Here is a 16860-nt window from a genome sequence, read left to right on the forward strand (position 1 = left end):
AATAATAATACAATTATGTTTTTTTTCTCCTGTCACAAAGTCTCGCTTTGTCTCCAGCATGTCTTACACGTTACAAGGGCAAAGTACATCCGGCCAGAGATAAAAGCTGTAATAGTCTTTCTTTAGCTCCAAAAAAATAATGAAGTGTCTGCCTGTCTGTTAACACACACACACACACACACACACACACACACACACGCTCACACACATCGACTTCTGTAGGCTGCAGCTGGTTTTACATACAAATGAGCAGATACACAAACACACAATCCACAAACACCAGCATCATCACCATTTACCCCAATGCCTTAACATCACACCATTACAGCACTTATCCAGCTGTGTGCAGATGTTCAGGTTTCTCTGTGCGAGTTTAATGACGCTGAAAATAAAATAAAGTATTTAAGAGAAATAAAAACACTAAGATTATTATAAATAATTACTAACGCGCGCGCACAGAAACACGCTCGCACTCACACACGCTTGCACGCGCACAGAAACACGCACACACACACACACACACACACACACACACACACACACACACACACAGGCACGCGTGTGCGTGTATATGTGTAATGTAGAATCACTGTAATTGTTAGCGTGTAATTGTGATGTAGGTGCTGTGTGTGTGTGTGTGTGTGTGTGTGTGTGTGTGTGTGTGTGTGTGTGTGTGTGTGTGTGTGTGTGTGTGTGTGTGTGTGTGTGTGTGTGAGAGACCGTCCAGCGTCTATCTAATATGACCACGCGGATTAAACACATAAAAAAGTAATAGTGCTTTAATAATAATAATAATAATAATAATAATAATAATAATAATAATAATAATAATAATAATAATAATAATAATTTAAAATTCATTAATATTATACACTTAACTGAAATTCTTGTGATTGTATTTTTTTCATGTTGTGGAGACTTGTGTAGAGTTTGTGTAGATAGTGTTGTGTAGTGTTGTGTTGTGTAGTGGAGAGTGTTTCGGTGTGTAGAGCAGTGTTGTGTAGAGGAGTATAGAGAAGTGTTTTATAATGTAGTGGAATGTAATTGTGTAGTGGTGTGTTGTGTTGTGTTGTGTAGACGAATTTGTGTAGATAGTGTTGTGTTGTGTAGTGGAGAGTGTTTTGGTGTGTAGAGCAGTGTTGTGTAGAGTTGTGTAGAGGAGTATAGAGAAGTGTTTTATAATGTAGTGGAATGTAATTGTGTAGTGGTGTGTTGTGTTGTGTTGTGTAGACGAATTTGTGTAGATAGTGTTGTGTTGTGTAGTGGAGAGTGTTTCAGTGTGTAGAGCATGTTGTGTAGAGTTGTGTAGAGGAGTATAGAGGAGTGTTTTATAATGTAGTGGAGTGCAATTGTGTAGTGGTGTGTTGTGTAGAGCAGTGTCATTGTGTAGCGAGTGTTATGAGGTGTTGTGTTGTGTAGTGGATTGTTGTGTAGTGAAGTGGAGTGTTGTGTAATGGAGTTTTTTTGGAGAGTGTTGTATTAAGGAGTGTGATTGTGTAGTGGAGTGGAGTGTTGTGTAGACAAGTGTTGTGTAGTATAATTGTGTAGGCCTTTGTTCCCAGTGTTTTCTGGTTAATGTACATTATTAAGGATGAATAAAATTCATCTGTGAATTTTAGTTTGTGTATTTTACAACAGATAATTTAACAAACAAACAAACAAACAAACAAACAAACAAACAAACAAACAAACAAACAAATAATAAAGTGACCACTATATAAGTAAATAATGGGTATTAAAATAACCAAAACAAACAAATACATAAATATAAATGAATAAATAAAACGAATAATTCTAGGTAAATAATCTAAAACTACTATATAAAAAGATGAATAAGTAAGAAGATAATAAACAAATAAACAAACACACAAATAAATACAAACAGCAGACAGTCCAAAAGTAAATATATAAAAATAGATAGACTAAATATATATATAAATATAAACAATATAAATAAATATAAATCAACAATTCCTTTTTTATAATGTTTTTTTATAAAATATTTATGTTTTATAAAATATATTATATTTTATAATGATATTATAAATATAATTAATAAAATATTTCAGATCTAGTTTTTAATCATATTTGGGTTGTGCTGAGTTTTTGTTTGTTTGTTTGTATTTACCAGTAAATAAAAATCAGTGAGATGACATGAGGCAGGTAAATCCATCAGGTTGGAGAGTTGAGGTGGTTAGAGAGTGATTCATCATCCTCAGATCCTCCTTCACCTTCATCTTTTCATCAATCCACATAAGGTGATGATGTATATTGGGCCTGAATGAATTATCTTCTGTTCAAAGGCGGAGTGTGTGTGTGTGTGTATGTGTGTGTGTGTGTGTGTGTATGTGTGTGTGTGTGTGTATGTGTGTGTGTGTGTGTGTGTGATGCCATCCCTTGCTGAGTGTTTGTGCCCAATCTCTCACCTTGCTAACCTGCTAAACACAGACCCGGCGGCTTCCATAAACTAATTAACCGCGGCGTTCATTTGCATCACACTGGGCATCCACAAACACTCCTGATTCCATCACTGTGTGTGTGTGTGTGTGTGTGTGTGTGTGTGTGTGTGTGTGTGTGTGTGTGTGTGTGTGTGTGTGTGTGTGTGTGTAAAATACCTTTACTCTAAGTAAAAGTTTTACCTATTCCACATACACACGACCCCCACAAATAAAACATATAATAATTAATAATAATTGGCAGCATAATAATACTGTTATGTAGATGCATATAATAAATAATACATATTATCTGTCATATTGTTTTATTTAAAAAAATTTTAAACATTTTTGCAAATGTTTTTTTGTTTATTAAAACATTATCGATCCAAACACTTAATTTTGCATATTTATTCTGCATTTATTTATTTATGAAAAAGCATATCGTGGCTGATTATAATATTTTTTTGATCACAGCACATTTTATTTGTTTTATTTTCGTTTCACTATTTTTTTTTCTACTTTTACATTTAAACCGCTGATTTTATAAACGATTCTTTTTCATACTAAATATTTACATTTATACACCGCGTTAATTATATTGATGAATAATGAAATAAAGCAAAAATGTACAGAAAAATCAAACAAAAATGAAATCGACGATCATTTTTTACAAACAAAAGTCAATCAACATTTTCGTCAAAGGAACGAAATAAATTTTTTCTCCTTTTCTTTTTTTAATTTTTTGACATTGTAATTATTCTGGATGTAATTTTCAGGAGGTTTCGAATAGATTCGTTTCAAAATCAATACAATCGATCAGAATGATTATTATCGTGATAATAATAACGTCATATACTTTTAAATATTAGTTTGAAGAAAGAACGAATAGAATGAATGAAAAAAAGAAAGAAGGTGAGAAAGAAAGCAGTCTATATACAATCCCAGCCAAAACATTAACGCGATGCGCCTGCGCACAATGCCATCCAATCAGCGCGCAGTTTTCCGGAGGCCCCTCCTCCCGTCAACGTCGTCACAATTCCACTAAAGCATCCATTCGGAAAAGTTCTTAGAGAACCTCAGTGGTGTCATGAGCGCTGGATATCACCAACACACGGATGGAGAAACCCCAGTAGAAGGTCAGTGGTGAACTTTTTCTCCTGCACAAACTTTGACTTTATCCTCAGTGGCGTTTCTGCGTAAGTGTTTGCGTAAAGTCCATGCGTTTTTGCGCACGCAGCGCCGCTGGAACGCGCTCAGGGTGCGCCGTCACCGTTAACTCTTATCTCCTGAGGGTCTTATCACGCGGTTATCTCCTTGTTGGAAAGACATATTGCGTTTGGTTTCCTATCTGTTACTATGTGTGTGGGGTGGGTTTGCTTTTTTGGCAATAATGATGAGGCTCCAGTGAGGCAGCACTGAGAGTCACGACACGGATGGATTCAGATCTTCTCGGGAGTCTCTTTAGAAGGACAGGGATCAGGGAAACTTTAGCTGATTGTCTGCAATGAGGTACTACTCGTCTATAAACTTCACTCCTTCTCATCTGAGATGAACTTTTTTTCTTTTTGGTTTTTACCGACTTTCAAAAATAGTTACTGTTCAATCAAAAAAATGTCCTTTTTGGATTGGTTGGTATTTTAATATTGATGTTTTTGGTGGTTTTTAAGATTGAAGACCTCACGTAGCTTCGATTCCTCACATTTCAGACTAAATGTATCCTGAAATGGACAAAAAACAAACCAAGGACATGTCAGACAAACATTTGGAAGTAAATGATGTTGTTGTTTGTGGTTCTTGGTTGTAGTTAGTGCTGGTTACATTGTAAGTCTATATGAGAATGATGGATTGTTTTCACTTCATGTTCTTTTGGTACATGGTCCTAAAGTCGATCTTCTCCCCCTGCAGGCTGACACATCGAGTATCCGTTTTCCAAACCCCACGAGCTACCACACGGTTCCTGGATGGACCTGGGCGAGCACAGCTGGGCCACAGTCAAGCGTGAAGTGTCCAGTAACCCGGGCTCTCCCTCCGAGCAGGGCTGCGTTCACGGCGAGCACAGGGACGAGTTAAGGACGTCGCCCCTGGACGCCGCGGGGAGTCGGCGCGTAGACACGCGTCACCTGCACTCCTACGCCGCCTTCGGACACCCGTTGAGCTCGGACGACGTGCCGCTGTTCGCGGACCTGGACCAAGCCGCCAAGCTCGGTGCGCACAAAGCCGGGATCGTGGTGGACCACAGCGACATGTACTCGACGCTCGCCGCCTACGAGTCGCCGTCGGCGGCGGCCTACATGCACTCCAGTCCCCACTCGCCGGTGTACGTGCCGACCTCACGTGTCGGCCAAATGATCCCGAGTCTGCCGTACTTGCAGCCGAGCTCGGCGGCGACGCAACCGAGTCACGCGGTCAGCAGCCACGCTGCGTGGTCGCAACCCGCTCCCGAGAGCCCTTCTTCCTACAGCACCGGGAGCCCACACGCCACCTCCACACGCTTTCACTATTCACCGAGCCCACCCGTGAACAACGGCACCGCAAGGGACTCGAGTTACGCGAGCTCGCTGAACGCCGGCGGCAGGGAGCAGTACCTGCCCCGGCCCCTGAGCGGCTCTTACACCGGACCCTACGCGCCCTACGTGGGAGCGCAGTTGCCCCAGTTACCCACTGCATGGCCCGCGGGACCCTTCGATAACTCCATGCTGCATTCATTACAGAGCCGAGCTTCACCTCTGTCCATCCGACCTGGACCAGGTACAGGATACAAACACACACACACACTCCCAAAGCCTGGTGTCTCTCTCTCTCTGTGTGTGTGTGTGTGTGTGTGTGTGTGTGTGTGTGTGTGTGTGTGTGTGTGTGTGTGTGTGTGTGTGTGTGTGTGTGTGTGTGTGTGTGTGTGTGTTTGGAAAAAAAACAAAACATATTTATATATTTTTGTTTAGGTTTAACAGCTTCATACAGACCAAAATCTATTATATGAATATGTATATATTAAAAAATAAATAATAATAATCCAAAATGTAACAATCCGAATGTAGATAAAAGACGTTGCTGCTGATTTTGGAAGTAAAATGTGCTGGAAATAATATTTTTTTCCACGCAAAATTAAAATAAACGCCTGTGAATGCAAATGTAAAAAAATGTGTTTTATATTTTTGATTTGAAAAATGATAAAGAATTGAACAGAAACGATCTGAACTGCGTTTACAGCCCGAGTTTTACGGGAAAAAAGCAGAACAGAGGAATTATGATATTGTCGGATTTTATTTGAACCAGTTTACAATACAAAAAAGAAAAAAGAGGGGATGTATTATAATTAAATGTAAATATTTACAAGTTTTATTATGGGTTTTTTTATTATACGAAAATATATATGCTGTAAAATAGCACAACATTAAAAAGCATGTAAATAATAGATTTTGGGGATATATATATATATATATATATATATATATATATATATATATATATATATATATATATATATATATATATATAAATCAAAAAAATAAATGGTGGTCAGAGTCACAGGCGGTAAGAGACGAAACAAATCAAGGCAATTACAAGCAGCCACAGACGTGTTGCCGATTCATTTACGCCTCATTGACGTGCACGTGTGTGTGTGTGTGTGTGTGTGTGTGTGTGTGTGTGTGTGTTCGCGCGCTAGACCTCCTCGACGACGCGCTGGAGAGTCGAGAGTGCGTGAACTGCGGCTCCATCTCCACCCCGCTGTGGAGGCGCGACGGCACCGGTCACTTTCTCTGCAACGCCTGCGGCCTGTACAGCAAAATGAACGGCCTGAGCAGACCATTAATTAAGCAGCAGAAGCGCATGGTGAGCTTCCTCATTTTCACACCAGTAATCCATAAAAAAAAGAGAGAGGAGAGGAGAGGAGAGGAAAGGAGGGTCATGTGGAGACAAAAAGTACTAAACATAAAACACAATAGATCCGCACTTAAATATATCCCACATACACCATTAATACACATTTATTTATTTATTACACGTTTATTTATCAGCACCTCAAGAGGCACCATGAAGGTGGACATGTTTTATATATTTAGTGTAGGAGGAATAGGCACCTTCTTTACCAGCACCTTCAACAGTACAGTTGGATACGGATTAGCTCTAAATGAGTTCCAGATCAGTTCCCAAAATTAACTTTAATATAAACTCATCCTGTAGGAAAGAGATTTATTATATGAACATATAAATCTTTATTTAGTTATTTGATAAATAACAGAACGCATTCTAATGATATTTGGTTTATGCTACTTTTCCTTTTTATTTGTAGCATACATTTTATTTGTTAAGGTGCAAAATAGCTTTAAGATTTTAAGTATTAATTTTTGAAGGTGAAAACCATATCAGTAGAATTAATACTAATAAAGGATCTGTCATTTTTAGATTTCCAATATTTACTTTCAGCCTCATTATTTAGATATTATGCAGTCATATTTTAAAGATTTCAATATTCAATATTTATTGATGATAAACTTTCCACCCACACATTCATCCTGGAATGAAATGTACACTTTTTTGTCTCTTGGGTAAGAAATCCAGGGTGGATTTTTTGTAGAAGTTGCATGATGTCTGGCTTTCAGAGTAAGTTTCTTCAGTTTCTTTTTAAGGTGGATTAGGTACAACTTTGCAAGCTAAAAGATACAACACTGCGATAAAGTACCGTTTGGTTCCTATATTTCCCAATATATTTATTTTTAAGTTTTAGATTGCAGGACCAGCCATTATTTATATACCTAATTGTTTTAATGTTTCAACCAACCTGTTAAAACCAGTCACTGATTAGAACAACCCAGTAATAAATCTGCATTTTAACAACAGGTTAATGGTGGGCCATGATATTCATTGCTGTAATAAAACTGATCAATGACAGACCTCATTTGGAGAACTTTGTACTCGACTACAGAACACTGTAAAATGTGAATTTTTTTTTAGAAATCCCATAAAATTTTTTATTTCGGGTTTGTGAGGCAAATTCTGTTCTCCTAATTTACATTTTAATAACAGTGGAAAAACATATAAAACAATTTATGCTTATATTTAATATAAAGGCATTATTATTAGTATATTATCGAGTTTTTTGTTTAATTTTTGTTTAATTTTCGCTGGTCAACTAGTCGACCAAATATGTTCAGTGAGGAGAAATTTCAGGACTAAGAAAATTGATAAATCCCTTTATTTATTCCAGAAAGAATTTTAAGAAAAGCTCTCTCGCAAAATAGACTTAATATTATGTTGCATTTTTTGAGTCTAACGGAAAAAAAAAACAGCTGACTGTTTGTAAAATCACAAAAATAGTATCGTAACAAATCAAATCAAATCTAATTTTGTTTGTCACATACACATACATGAAATGCTTTTTACGACTGCATACAATTTTAAACATAAAAAGGAATAGAAGTACAAATTAAATATTTAGGTTTTTTTTATGCCTATTTTATGTGTGTGTGTATGTATATATATATATATATATATATATATATATATAAAATGTGTATATTTATCATTAAATAACTACATCTTTGACATATTCAGTTGATTTGAGATAACGGTAGTTTTATTTGCTGTATTCTTATTATGGGTCAATATACACCAGAGTAATCACTGATTAATAAGAAAAAATAAAGTTAATTGTGTGTGTGTGTGTGTGTGTGTGTGTGTGTGTGTGTGTGTGTGTGTGTCTGCAGTCATCTTCCAGAAGAGTGGGTCTGTCTTGTGCAAACTGCCAGACCAGCACAACGACCCTGTGGCGCAGGAACGCAGAAGGCGAACCAGTGTGCAATGCATGCGGACTTTACACCAAATTACATGGGGTGTGTAGGCCACGCATGCATGCATGCACACACACACACACACACACACACACACACACACACACACACACACACACACACATATTATATATATATATATATATATATATATATATATATATATATATATATATATATATATATATATATATATATATATATATATATATATATATATAACTATATTTTGTGTATTGTCCTGCACTGTCCTGTGTTGTCTTGCACTGTCCTGTGTTGTGTTTGCACCAGTTGCACACATGCACTTTATGTGGTGAGGATCTTAGTTCTTGGCCCTGTGTTCTTCTGTTCTGTGACTGTTGTTTTATGTTGTTCTATGTAGCACCTGGGTTCAGGAGGAACGTTGTTTCATTTCACTGTGTACTGCATCAGCTATATATGGTTGAAATGACAATAAAAGCTTCTTGACTTGACTTGACACATGCACACACTCTACATCCACAAACACAATCTGACTTGATCTTTTAATGAATGCATGTGGATTTTGATCTGTGTTTTATTTAGGTCCCACGACCCCTGGCTATGAAGAAGGAAGGAATTCAGACAAGAAAACGAAAACCGAAAAACTTGAACAAAACAAAGGGATCGTCCGGTCAGTGACAGGAAATTAGCATCGCTGTATAGCTTTGTGTCGAGTTTAATGACTGTAATCTAATCCAGTGATTGATTTGATCGGCAGGAAGCAGCTCTGTCCCCGTGACTCCGACATCGTCATCGTCTTCCACCTCGGAAGAGAACTCGAAAAACAGCCCTCCATCTGCGCAGGTGGCCGTGACCTCGGTGAGTTCAACCGACGAGTCTTTAATATTTAGATCTATTTCTCTAATGATTACATTTTTTTGAAATGTAAAATATTTACACAAATATACTGATCTATTTCTAATTAATTAATTCTAATCAAAATTTGTGGGTGTTTAAATACATGAAATTAACCCTTGACACAAACCAACTAGGACTGAAACTAATATTTCATAATATGTACTAAATAATAATTATTTATTTTATATATATATTTATACATTGGAAAAGTGTAGAAAAAAATACCAGAATCACATTTTCTAATACAAATAATACATTAAATAAAAAGAAATATATAATTTATGAATTTGACATTTTTATTTTATAATGTAATAAGAAATAAGATTTTTTTTATATTAGTAAGTACATTTTTAGATCATTTTGAATAGATACTGTAGCTTTTATTTATCCCAGAGAGAAATTAAAAAAAATATAAAACATCTGATTTTATTCTAGTTAATATTCTAGTTCTACAATCGTATTTTATTAATCATAGGAACACTCATAATAATACGTCAAATACACGTTTTTTATTTTAAGGAAATACATATGTTTTCCAAAAAATACAATAAAAAATCATGCCATTGTTTAAAGGAATGCTTGATTGGTTTCATTCTTCATTAAACTCATGCGAACAAATACAAAAACAAATATATTTGTTATAACTGGATAATTTTTTTTCCTTCCAGGTGAATTCCTCCAGTATGGTGGGTCACATTGAAGTCCCAGGCACCACAGGCTCCATAGTGAAGTACCCGGGCCAGGAGGGTCTGTACACCAACGTGGGATTAATGTCCACCAGCGACGTAGCAGCATCCGTCCGAGGCGACACGTGGTGTCCCATGGCTCTGGCCTGACACCGACCCTGCTTTGTGAGAGATTAAAAGAAAAGAAAAAAAGCTCCTTTTCGTTGCTCAACTCATCTTCTCCACATCATCCTTGGCATTCGTCCGAAAAAGGCTGCTTTCATCACAGCTCTGGAGTCACCCTCAGAAAAAAAAACTAAAGAGCGCAACTCCTTCGTTCCATGTGTTTCCTTTTTTCAGCGTTGGAGAGTTTGTGCATAAAAAAAAAAAAGAATGTAAAAATCCTACTCCAATTTTTTTTGGAAATACACTCTCTGGATGCTGATCATGAAGACTACGGCGAGAGCCGATCCACCACGTGCCTTTGGTACTTCTTTTTTTTTTTGTTTTCTTCTTCTTTTTCCAAAACACGCACTGCACTACAGGTGTCTCTCCAGTGAGTACATGGATCAAAACATATGTGTGTGTGTGTGTGTGTGTGTGTGTGTGTGTGTGTGTGTGTGTGAGTACGTATATATATATAAAAGTCGGAAAGACAGAAGGTGATCGGATCCCATCTGAAATGATCAGAAATGTCTGTCAGAATTTCATTTTTTTTCCTATGTCAATTTTTAAAATCGCTTTAAAACTGGAATCGAAGATCTCTCTGTCCTAGTGTCCTGCCATCATTCCCTCCTCCATCCCTCCATCCCGAATGAATGAAATTGTATTTATAATGCTTGCCGTTTCAAAAAATTAATGCTTATATTTGTCCAATAAAGATACCGTCTGTTAGCGACTCCCTGTTTATGAGCATGTCCGTGTTTGCTGATCGATCCGAATCCGCACAGGGTTTGCTTCTCTTCTCTTCTCTTCTCTTCTCTTCTCTTCTCTTCTCTTCTCTTCTCTTCTCTTCTCTTCTCTTCTCTTCTCTCTTTTTTTTTTTTTTTTTTTAAAGAAAAAAAAAGCTCTTATTCAGTTGTATTGTAATGGTTTAATACAGGGTAACCCGTTGCTCTTTTTATTATTATTATACATTTTTTTTTTTAGAATTTTTTTAGGTTCTTTATGTGTTCGAATCGAAAAGATCTTTAATGAGAAATGGTACACTTCCTGTTGTTGTTGATGATGATGTTTTTGCTGATTATAATTGAGGATTGAAAGGATAGAAATCTGTTAATTTAATTACATAAAAAAAATCCAATATTTCTTAGAACAAACAGCATTTAGAAAATCTTTTTCTGCTGCTTTTTTTTTCTTGTTACAACACACAGGAGACAGAACTACCTACACACCTACAATATATATATATATATATATATATATATATATATATATATATATATATATATATATATATATATATATATATAAATTATATTCATACATACATAAAGGGAAAAACATTTTTGGATTTTTGATTGAGTGATTTTATTTCTATTATTTTTTTTACATTTTTTACAATTTTTATAATTCTTTTTGGGTTTTCATCCCGGACACAGTAATTCATTACCCAAGTGACTCACTGAGTCGTGTCCCAAATGGAGGCTGAAGAGCTTCAGAATAGATCGAAGCACTAAAGACCTTCAGAGAAGAATTTAATGAAGCTACACATCTCTCACTGAAATGGGAAAGCTTTAATGCTGTGTGTGTGTGTGTGTGTGTGTGTGTGTGTGTGTGTGTGTGTGTGTGTGTGTGTGTGTGTGTGTGTGTGTGTGTGTGTGTGTGTGTGTGTGTGTGTGTGCATGAATACCACAAGCAACATTTGAATGACAATCCATACTTTTTACTTTAAAATTTTTTGTCCATTCTGTAGAATTTATTTATTTCTTCATGAATATACTGTGTTTCAAAGAGTGTTTTCTTCTATTTTATTTCACATTCATGTATTTGTATCTTGCATCTGTATATTTTTTGTGGGTGGGAGGGGTGTTGGGGCGTATGTGTGTGTGTGTATAATTTCATTGTAGAACACAAACCGCTTCGTTTCATTTCCAGAGCAATTCTGTGTGTTTCCTCAACCCAAATTTAACACCCCCTCCCCCAGGTTCGTCTTGAACTCAAAGCGGAAGACGTTTTTGTCCAATATTTGTGTTTGTGTTTTCTGTCCTCCTTGTCCTCATTCGTTTGCTGAATAGACTCTTGAGCGAAGTCATGCTGACTGTTTATAATCCCGAAGACCTGCGAGCATTTTCTTTGCGAATGCTGCGAGTTCACCCACACTGGACAAATAAACAAGAGCAGGAACGTAACTGATGATCTTTGATTTGATTTGATTGATCTGATTCTTCTTAATGATTTTTAAACGCTAGGATGGAAAAGAGAAGGTCATTTTTGGATTCTGATGTTTACTTTGTGTTGGGTATCATGCTGCTACGGATAACAGATAAGATCCTGAAATAATTTCCGAGCCACGTGACCCTCTGTGATATCACTCTGTCTTCAGGGCGGACGCTTCTCCCTGCTCTGCTACTTTAAACCGGAAATATATTTCCCACATTTTCCAGTTAGATAGATTTAACGCAAATTAGATATAGGTTATTCATTGCAGAATGAATGATGAATGTTTGAACATTTTTATAACAATTTTTCTTTTACAATTATTGTATTTTTGGTATTTTCTTTTATTTCCCATATTCTCTAAATGAGCTCTGTTTTAATATATGGACCTTTTATGTATTCAGTTACAAAGATGGTTAATATTTAACATTATTATTATTAATATTATTGCTGGCGAGATTATTTCAACTTGTTTGGAACTATTTGACATTTACGCTACGATAAATACAATACTATAAGTACAAATGTTTGTAGGCACCTGATCAATATATTGGTATACACTTTTTGAACATCCAATTCCACATTTAGTGACTATTTACTGTTATTATAACCTCCAATCTCCTGGAAGATGTTCCACTGTGTGTTTGTGGAGATTTGTGCTCATTCAGCCACAAGTCCATTAGTAATGTAGGGTACTGAGGCCTGGGGTCCTGCAGTCAGGGTTCCAATTCATCCCAAAGGTGTTCAATAGGGTTTGAGATCTATAGCAGGAGATCTTCCACACACTTCCGACCCATTTAATGGATATCTTCATGGAGCTGACTTTGTGCACAGGGGGGATTGTCGTACTGGAACAGGTTTGGGTCTCCAAAGTTCAAGTAAAGAACATGTAATTCTACAGGATCCATATACAAGTTTGTGCCTTCAGCTTTCTGGTAACAGTTTGGGGAAGGAGCACGTATGGCTGGAAAAGTCCGGTGTCCCAATACTTTTGTTGGTATATTGTATATAAAAAGTTCTTCCTCCAGTGTGATTTCTGGCTGTGACTCAATTCTACATAATTGAAGCCTAATGATGAACCGATACACACACACACACACACACACACACACACACACACACACATATAAATATATATATATATATATATATATATATATATATATATATATATATATATATATATATATATATATATATATATATATATATATATATATATATATGGAAAAAAGTTTTTAATCACACAATATTCATAGAATCTTTAAGGATTTAAGGAAGGAGTCTTCAGTGTCAGGAAGCTTTTTGGGCCATTAAAGAGAGACTGGTAAAAGAATAACTGATATATTATATTATCTATTATATCTTGAGTTCACTTTATTTATGTGCATGACGTTAAACTAATAACGGATCAAAAGTATTGATTATGAATATATGCATTTTAAACTCTAAAACTTTTTATTAAACATAAAAAAACCTGCAATTTTGCATACTTTTATCACCCTTTGACTTTTTCCCCTTTGCTTTTAGGATTTTATGGCCCCCTTGTGATCTAAGGTTAGGATTGTTATTGGTTGCGCTGAACTTTGGCTCATAAGTGCATGAACTTTGACCCGAGTGGTCACACTTTGATTTACGGGATGCCGTCTTTGCTCTTTTGTGTGCAAGTCGAGCGCATTCTTCATTTACACGGCGTCATGTCGAAATTCATCTGAGGTGTGTGTGTACACGTGTGAGGGCGTGTGGGCCGAACGTGATTCGGTGATGAAATATTTTGGAAGAAATTCCAGTCGTTACTGTGTGGCTACAATAAAAAAATTAAAAAAAACGTAAAAAACTTTCTGGGCGCTACGGACTTGCATATAGATTGATTTATTTTTTTTCTTCAAATTGAAGTCTCTGTTTGTTCGATTGCGACACCATCATAAGACCAGCCCAGACAAGCGTTTCCACAGAGTAAACACTTGCTCCCTCCCTGCTGCCCTTTTGAACTGTATATGCCCCTTTCTCTCAGTCTCTGGAGCAAAGTACCAGCCACAATATAAACCTCAGGAACTCCAGGAACACACGCCATCGATATGAGCTTTGGCACGAGCGGACACGACTCACTTACGGCGCTGTAACGTCACACGGTGCTCCAGCTCCCTGTTCCTGTCACGATGCTGCTCCGTAGCTGAAGAAGATTTATCCCGAAGCATTAGGCTGTGCGCTTGGCTTGTATGACATATTATTATGGAAGTTTATAGTGTGTTAGGATCAGTGAGGGATTTGGGCTAAAAGTTCTTTTTTTTTTCCTTGAAATATTTGCAACAGTAACTGGTAGTAGGCCGATGGGCTGGAATTTGTTGCTTCTACACACACAAACACACACACACACACACACACACATGAGTGCAGAGGTTGGCAGGCGAGAGTTCAACAAATTGGCGCGTTCTTCATAAATAAATATTAGACCTTCAGCTCAGAGAGGGATCCGCGCACTTTCTGCGGCGTACGTCCATCTTTTACGCAAGAATACCGAATATCACTATTCTCTGAATATTCCCCAGAAGATGTTGTTTCCTCGTTTTAAAGAAAACCCGTTATTCACGGCGTCCTCATTTCCCTCGGTTGCTTCAAGGACACACTTTTTGTTCAGCATGTAAGCCAGGACGATTATCTGCATTTGACCCCCGGATTTGAGGACGTGAGTTTTTATAGCAGGAACCTCTTGGTGTTTGAAGCAACACATATTTATGGAAACACTCTTGCCAGCTTGCGTACGTGCCCGCTTCGAACAAACTGACAAATTACAAACCGCGCTTTGAATATTTAAGGTTGGCATAATGAAAGAGCAAATATTTATTTGGTGGAAAATTTATGCCTGGCACATGGCAGCGCTTGTATCCTGGGAGAATCCTGGGCTGTACACAAACACGGGTCCATTCTTATTGTATTGTTTAATTCAGGTTTATTCCATTGCAGTCTACTATGAGGACAAAAGAATTCCACTTCTGCTCTGTAACATGGCTGGAGTTTATGTGTTAGGAATAAAACACTTAGGCCACGATGTTAAAGCAACGATGAAAGGGCCTTGGCCCAGAGGTTACTCATGCTAACACACATTTTTTTATAACAGCATGGTCTGATATGTATTATTCCTTTTACACCACAGACATTTACCAAAAATTGCTGTTTATAATTGATTTAAAATGATGCTGGACTATTTATCCATTTATAGTTACATCTTATCAATCGTTGTAGCAGATATAAAGAGTCATGTCAAGAGTTTTTCTATGGATTTTATCAGGGGTGGGTCTACCAGGGTGGCACGGGGTAGCAACTGCCACCCTTTCCGCCACCCCAGAACTGGTATTCCAATGTATCAAAAATGGATTTGCTCAGTTTAATCAAACGATTTACAGCAGCGGCACTTCAACGTAAAGACGTAAAAACATATACCTGAAAACACGGCATGAAATCTTCTTTTTCTATTAAAGCGCAGTCCGAACAAACGACTCTCATGAACTGCTTCGTTTTAGTGACTCAAACATTCAGTGTAAGCGGCCTGATCACTGATCACAAACAAATGACACAATTTGAAGAAATGACTCTTTTAAAGAATCGAAGAATTTCTATAAATATACATGGCATAGATTTAAATTCACTACAGGTTTGTGTAGACTTCAAGAAACAGAAGCTGAATATACATTACCATCTCGTTTAGTTTGTATTTCCAATCCAGATATCAGGTTCGGGTAAAGTCATCCACACAAGTCTTTATTTATTTTTTTATAGATCAATATAAAAATGGCCACCCCAGTGTATACACCCAATGAATCCACAAGAACCATGCCACCCCCTTGCCACCCCATTAATTGTTTTCTAAATTCGTCCCTGGGATTCGTAACAAACATAATTGCTTACATTTTCCAAAATATTCTCAAACTTAAACTCATTCAGTTCAATTGAATTGGATTTGTTTTGTGCTTTGAACATTGTCTCAAAGCACCTTTATGTAAATAAATGGATTACAAATATTGATTTTAAATTCATAAAATGGTTTCTATAAGTTTGAGCGAGACAGTCTTGACAGTGGAAAGATAAAAACTTCCTGAGATGCTATGTGGGAAAAAAAAAGGAAACCATCCTCATCCGAATGTTCATTCATTACAGTTCCACCATTTTTGAGGTTATCAAAAATTTACTGTTTACTGATGGACTTCAGCCCCAAACCATCGCATTTTATATTCATTTCAGTCCAAATTCATTATCATGGTTCTTGAATTTAACCCTCCGCAGTAACTTCTTAGATCTTTTGGAATGTTCATGTGGAACCATCCTTAGCTGCACTGATTAGTCTCCAAATAAAGAGAACTTTATCCAGAGGTAAGGGTTCAGGATGAATCAGGCAGGAAATAAGAAAGAGAGAAAGTGAAGCCTGACCAGGCAGTTACTAAGGATGCTGTTCATTTTAGTGAACCTTTTGGAGGAAAAAAGAAATATAGAATCTACTGTTCTTCATTCGGTTCATTCTGTGTTCATGTTCAAAACCGACAACATCCCTGGTGTTTGCAATGATTTTAGGAAATAATGAAGAATCAGGAACTGAGAACACAAAAGGAAGAACCAAACACATTTGCTAAATGTCATTATGTGTTGGGGTGAAGCTGAAAACCATTCATTGGTTACTTCCTGCCAGTGGTGGACGAAATACAAAAAAAACATGTA

At 36.8% G+C, this 16860-nt stretch overlaps 1 protein-coding gene across 2 annotated transcripts; it reads left to right on the forward strand.

Moving 5' to 3' along the window:
* The first annotated feature begins 3475 nt into the window (after positions 1-3475).
* On the forward strand, positions 3476-10680 carry gata6 (GATA binding protein 6). 2 transcript variants are annotated; one of them, XM_083525149.1, is made up of 7 exons: positions 3476-3574; positions 4344-5186; positions 6103-6269; positions 8144-8269; positions 8792-8879; positions 8967-9067; positions 9775-10680. In XM_083525149.1, the coding sequence occupies exons 2-7, from the start codon at positions 4400-4402 to the stop codon at positions 9940-9942; spliced, it is 1437 nt and encodes a 478-aa protein (XP_083381275.1). In that variant the 5' UTR covers positions 3476-3574; positions 4344-4399; the 3' UTR covers positions 9943-10680. The 2 variants fall into 2 exon arrangements, with proteins under 2 accessions (XP_083381275.1, XP_083381276.1); XM_083525150.1 differs by having other exon boundaries at positions 3567-3947.
* Positions 10681-16860: the final 6180 nt, after the last annotated feature.

This window comes from Silurus aristotelis (genome assembly GCF_946808225.1).
Source record: "Silurus aristotelis genome assembly, chromosome: 22".
NCBI classification, from domain to species: domain Eukaryota; kingdom Metazoa; phylum Chordata; class Actinopteri; order Siluriformes; family Siluridae; genus Silurus; species Silurus aristotelis.